Below are 6,564 nucleotides of genomic sequence, written 5' to 3' on the forward strand. Positions count from 1 at the left end.
ATTTGTTCTTGTTTTTATGTTAGAAAGGCTATGTTTTGAGAAAAGATATAGGCTAAAATTATCCAGCAACTCTTGAAATTAAACCAAAGACACGGTTATATCGGTGATAATTTTAATGATTTATACATACTTATAAAAAAAAATCAGAAACTAAGCATATTTTCAAAAATATAGTGTTAGATTAGGTCCAGAAAAAACAATTGTGTGAAAAGTTGTCCAATAAAATTTATTTCGAAATTAAAGGTCATTCGGCCAAGAAACAACAGTAACTAGTAAGAAAAAAAAAATCTCATAAAATTTTTCGTTTAATACCTCAATAGGAATATATAAAATAACGAAATATTACTAAAATAAATCACATTAAATTTAACCCATAGATAATTTCCTCGATCTTTTAAATTTTCATATTAAATACGCAAGACTAATCGGCAAGCAACTTCCTACAGTGACTCAATTTTTATATTGTGGAAAAAAAAATAAAACATAAATAAAAATATATATATTTGATTATTTTATGATTATAGGGTCGCTACAGTATCTGTTGAAGGTATGATGCAGCGCTCTTTCCGTGAATTTCACCAGCTATGCCAAGCGGATAACTACCGGAAACAATTGAAAATCGCCGAAAAGGAATACTCGGAAAAGTGCAGTACTCCTCTGCCCTCCCATTTGACTCCTCTAGCTACCTTTTATGATACAGCAGCAGCTTATATCGACGTTTTGAATGATATCATGCCTATACTGCTGAATCAGCCTAAGATCGTAAAAGAGTTTACACCTGGAAAAATTCTTGCATTGTCTGCCGGACCTTATATTAATCAGTTGGGGATATATTTAAATAACAGTGGTGAGCTAATTTTTTTTCTCGTTAAACGTGTTTTAGTTCATATTATATATATTTTTTGCCTGGTAAAATTTTAAAATAATTGTAATCGGCAATAATCGACTTCTATTTTAATTCTTTTTCTCATACCGAGAAATATTATTAAATTCTTTATTTGATTTTTAGTTTCTTCATTAAATGCTTTTAATCCATATTATTTACCCAATGTAAATAAAAGCATGTTCAAATTAATAATGTGTAATTAATAAATCTAGGTCCAAGACAGACGCCCTACAAAGTGTTAGTACTCAACACAGTTGAAAAGGACACTACAATGTACAACTTCGATGTGGACGAAAACTGGTATCGAATGTTAAGTTTTTCTGCGCTTTACGATTATATAGGTGATTATGATAATATTTTTAACCGACTTCCAAAAAAAGAGGAGGTTCTCAATTCGACTATATGTTTTTTTTTTTTTTTTAATGTTTGTTACTTCAAAACTTTTGACTGGGTGGGCCGATTTCGAACATTTTTTTTTTAATCGATAGGAGATCTAACATCTAATTTTAGAGTTATATCTAATAATGCGTTTTTACTTGAATATTTTTTCGTCGACCTACACTGTATTATACCGCATAACTTTTTACTGGGTGTACCGATTTTGATGATTTTTAATTTAATCGAAAGCTGGTGTTTATCATGTGGTCACATTAAAATTCGTCGAGATCTGATAACAACTTTTTGAGTAATCTTTGATAACGCGTATTTACTTGGCTATTTTTTCGTCTACCTAGGTTGTATTACTTGTCGATGTAATTGAAGTCGGATTTTTTTCGTTTGCGAGCAAATACATATATATATATAACTAACGTATATAACTTATCAGAACTTTATTCTATATTTTTTTAAAAATATAGAAAAAAGTTAATAGTTAATAACATTGCATTACATGACACTAAAAGCTGAAAAGTTAAGAAGGAAATGTAATTTTAAACCAAAGGTTACATGGTCAATTTTAGTCTAGCACCACTGTTTTATTTATTATTTATTCAACAGGCACAGAAGAAAGCACGTTAGACCACACCATACTATGTGTAGCACCAAAGAACATAATAGCTGTAACCAAAATTAATCTCAAAATCGACGTTAACATTATCATCCAAGATTGGGAGAAAAGACAAATGCCAAGGTATGGATAAACATTTTATGCACTATTTAACATTTTCTAGACAAGCAAACTCCAAATTAAATCACACTGCTCTGTGTTAGGCAGGGATTTGGTTAGGCGCTAATATTGTTAGATTGAGTCAATGGTAAGATTTGTTAAACTAAAGCATATTTATCAGATCACTTATGAGATGATTAGGGTGGACGATTCATTATAATACATAAGACCATTTTTGAGTGCTGTTGTTAGAAAAAAAAACTTGTGGATGCACTAATACTGTTCCACTTGGATTATTGTAATGTAGTTTATGGGCCATGTCTTTTAAAACAAACTGAGGCGAACATCCAAAAAGTACAAAATTCCTGTATGCGTTTTTGCCATAGTATTCTTCGTGGATCTATTATATTACCCCTTTCCTAAATAGTTTTAATGTACTCAATATGAAGCATAGACGTACTCTTAAATTGAATACTATCGTATTTGATCTGAGAAAGCACAATAGACCATCATACTTGACACAGAAACTGAGGTGGCTAAACGCATCTGACACAGATAATTATCGGTCATCGCGTATCGCAAACCTTATTGTACCTCGTCCGTGTTTAGTAGTGTTTAGAGGTAGTTTTCGCTTTACAGCTTTCAAATGTTGGAACGATATCCCACTTGCCATTAGATTTGCTGCAACTCGCTCGAAATTTCGTAATCTTACCAAGAAATGGCTCCCTGAGCAGCAAAAATCGGAATCAAGAAGAAGACATATACTTTATTGTGCATAAAAGTTAAAGTACATAGGTATCTTAAAAAAATAAAAACTTACAAAATAATAATATACAAATTGGCAAAAAGTGAAGCTATCAATACATTGATATAGGCGACTATAGCATTTCATCAGACAGTTGGTACGAAACGCTCACTAAGCTGGATTTGTAGTAACTATGACTTTATTATAGGCGTATAATGTGTATCACGTGACTCGCCAATTTGTCTACTTGTACCTTCGGCAACATACTTCATTTATTAATCCTAGGTTTATTCAATACTATTTTCATATACTTTATTAATGCTATATGTTTTACTATATTTAGTTTTTAAATATAAATCTAACGTCCTGTACTGGCAGCATTTTTAAAGCTGCGGACTGAAAAGCACCTATAACCTGAGTCTATGACCTTTTCACCAGCATTTTTTCTAAAATCTCTGTAAATTAGACATTAAGAAATCTTTTGTTTTTTTTATGCTTGGTGAATAAACGTCTTTATTATTATTATTATTATATACACCTAATAGCATTCATTACTCATAGTAGAATCTTAATATCTAATAAATAATGTTAATAGTTCATCATTTGATCGATTTAGGTTATTTTATTGTTCTTGTCTTTTAAAATACACATTCGTAACATTTCTTATATGTAGATTAAACCATTTAGGTCAGCTAAAAATTACAAACTTTATGACGTTTCCTGTATGATATAATAGGTTCAAGGACGTCCCTACCATAACTGCACAAAAGACCGAATTGTGTAACTGTGTTGTACTAACATTAGTTTTTAACCGACTTCCAAAAAAGGAGGAGGTTCTCAATTCGACTGTATTTTTTTTTTTTTTTATGTATGTTACATCAAAACTTTTGACTGGGTAGACCGATTTCGACAAATTTTCTTTTAATCGAAAGGTGGTGTGTGCCAATTGGTCCCATTTAAATTTATTTGAGATCTAACAACTACTTTTTGAGCTATATCTAATAATGCGTTTTTACTTGACGCTTTTTTCGTCGATCTACGTTGTATTATACCGCATAACTTTCTAATGGATGTACCGATTTTGATAATTCTTTTTTTGTTGGAAAGGAGATATCCCAAGTTTAGTACCATGATAAGGAAACCAGGATCTGATGATGGGATTCTAGAGAAATCGAGGGAAACTCTTGAAAATCCGCAATAACTTTTTATTAGGTGTACCGATTTTAATGATTTTTAATTTAATCGAAAACCGATGATTATCATGTAGTCACATTTAAATTTCATCGAGATCTGATAACTACTTTTTGAGTTATCTTTGATAATGCGTTGTTACTTGAGTATTTTTTCGTCGATCTACGTTGTTATTACTCGTCGATGTAATTGAAGTCGGTTTTTTTTTCGTTTGCGAGCAAACACAATTATTAAGTTTTAAAATGCTATTAACAATTTTTATCGATTAAAATCTGAAATACATTATTATTACATAACTGTGGTGGTCAGTTAAAAACGTTGATAGAGTATGACAGTCCGCGTACGCTGCGCCAGGTTCAAGGACGCGCCGGTGGGCAGCAGCTGCGCGCAGGCGGTGCAGGAGCTGGCGCGCGCCTCGCACGCGGCCCGCGCGCGCGGCTCCGCGCCGCCCGCGCACTGCCTCACGCGCGCGCTGGCCGTGCACTCGGGGGAGGTGCTGCACGCGCTCGACGACATGAACCGCCTGAAGGTCCGTCTACTCGAAATGTTTGTGTTGGCCCTGTTGTTAAGAATCGAGAACGTGACCATTATTTTGTCTGTGCCTTAGGTTGGCAACATTTTTATCTTTGTTCATTAATTTAACCGTACCGTACCGTTAAAGTGACTTGAAAACAAACGCCAATATTTTTCCATGTTCTCCTTCCTTTACAGCATACCGGTGAAAGGGGCCGGGTATAGACCCCGGCCGCGAAGGAATATGTTTTTTATACGTCTAGGTCGACATACAGGCGTATGGTTCACTCGCTCACTCACCAGTTGGTAAGCGGTTACCGTAGCTTATAGACGCCTGCAACACTAAAAGCATCGAAAGCGCTTTGCCGACCCTACCCCATTCACCCCGGAAAATCACAGCACTGCTTGAAAGCATTATTATTAAGCTGTGATTTTCTGTAAGATTAGCCTTCAGGTTACCATCGATAAGGCCCATTTTGTAGGGAACACATACAACACACACACCGTCTTCGTCGCGAACTTCTTTCACCGTTCAAAAGATACCTATCAAACAAAATCCCATGCGCATTATCCTCCATTTGTCTGGTGGTGTTTTATTCCTTTCAAAAATCAATCAACTACCAACTTAACATTTTGACAGCCTTCACAATGGTTAAAAAAGAAGAACATGCCATCACAAATTAACTCTTTAGAAAGCAGTAAGAAAACCTATTAAAAATCCTAACCTTAATGTCCTAGACCTAAAGTTTCTTGATAATAAAATTTAATCCTAATCTTAATGCTTTTAGGCAGATTTAGACGTGCAAAAGAAGGCAACAGATATAGCAAACTTTAAAAACGAGTTTGCCATAGTATATGAACGAAAACAGACTGAAAGAAAGCGGGACAAATACAAGCGTCTACTTTCTTTTGAAAACTTAGCTCTCTATCCAGACTACCAACGAAGACTGATGGTCCTGCGCGAATTGAACTACATTGACGAACAGGACAATGTCATACTCAAGGGACGAGTCGCATGTTGTATGGGAACCAATGAATTGATTATATCTGAGCTTGTGTTTAGAAATGTTTTCACAGATAAAAGTCCAGCAGAAATAGCCGCGTTGCTCAGTTGTTTCGTGTTTCAAGCGAAAACAAGAACGAATCAGTTCCTAACGAAACAGTTGAGTGCTGGTGTAAAAGCAATTCAAGAAATTGATGAAGAACTGTCTTCTATTGAATCCAAATATTTGGTTAGTTTACTTTTTGTATTATATTATTTTAATCTTTATAAAAATTTCAAAAAAAATGATATCACACTTTGTTAAGGTGTACTTATTCTATTTCCATTTTAATAATTTTATTAACATTATAGGTAGGTCAATTTGAGGGCCAACCGGAGAGGTTAAACTTTGGTTTAGTTCGCGTCGTGTATGAGTGGGCATTGGAGAAACCCTTTTCGGAGATCATTGAGCTTACTGACGTGCAAGAGGGCATAATTGTTCGATGTATCCAACAATTGCATGAGGTGATGATTCATAAAGTCATTAAGATAAAATTGCATTTTTCATTACATTAAGTTTTGTTACATAGAAGTGTAAAATTTTTTTGACAGATCAAATGACTATATAATTATTGTTTATATACTATTGGATATATAATTATATAATTTACATATATCATATCCTTCACAGCTCTTAGTCGACGTAAAAGATGCAGCAGTTGCAATAGGAGATCCTAAACTCCAAGCAAAGATGATGGAAGCTTCAACTGCCATTAAAAGAGATATTGTATTTGCTGCCAGCTTATACACTACACAAAGAGAGGCTGTCGTATTATAATATTTACAAATTATTGGTTTAAAAAATAATTAAGCAATAATGTAATCAGTTACCTCATAATAAAAATAATTATACAAAAAAACTTACATCTTTTATTTTACAACAAACTAAATTTGATTTTAATTGGTATTTAATTTTAAACTTAATTGCAATAATTTAAGTAATAGTGATAAATAGTTACAGATAGTGATAACGAGAAACTAGTTGCGTTAAGAAAATATGTATTCATCGCCGTTACAGAGCATGACACTACCAGACCAATTAATGTGTAAGAAATTGCCTTGTTCAAATTGTTCAGTAGAAG

General features: G+C 33.5%; 1 protein-coding gene across 1 annotated transcript in view; it reads left to right on the top strand.

The window, feature by feature from the left end:
• Window positions 1–6,342, top strand: part of LOC123662098 (helicase SKI2W) — a 28,508-nt gene extending 22,166 nt beyond the window's left edge. Inside the window, exons 15-21 of the mRNA XM_045596985.1 lie at window positions 525–847; window positions 1,099–1,227; window positions 1,883–2,015; window positions 4,282–4,456; window positions 5,229–5,672; window positions 5,795–5,947; window positions 6,114–6,342. Coding sequence (XP_045452941.1) covers window positions 525–847; window positions 1,099–1,227; window positions 1,883–2,015; window positions 4,282–4,456; window positions 5,229–5,672; window positions 5,795–5,947; window positions 6,114–6,260 — 1,504 coding nt within the window. The 3' untranslated portion in view covers window positions 6,261–6,342. The remainder of the gene's footprint in view (window positions 1–524; window positions 848–1,098; window positions 1,228–1,882; window positions 2,016–4,281; window positions 4,457–5,228; window positions 5,673–5,794; window positions 5,948–6,113) is intronic.
• The last annotated feature ends 222 nt before the right edge of the window (window positions 6,343–6,564 follow it).

This window comes from Melitaea cinxia, chromosome 18, assembly GCF_905220565.1.
Source record: "Melitaea cinxia chromosome 18, ilMelCinx1.1, whole genome shotgun sequence".
Classification (NCBI taxonomy): Eukaryota; Metazoa; Arthropoda; class Insecta; order Lepidoptera; family Nymphalidae; genus Melitaea; species Melitaea cinxia.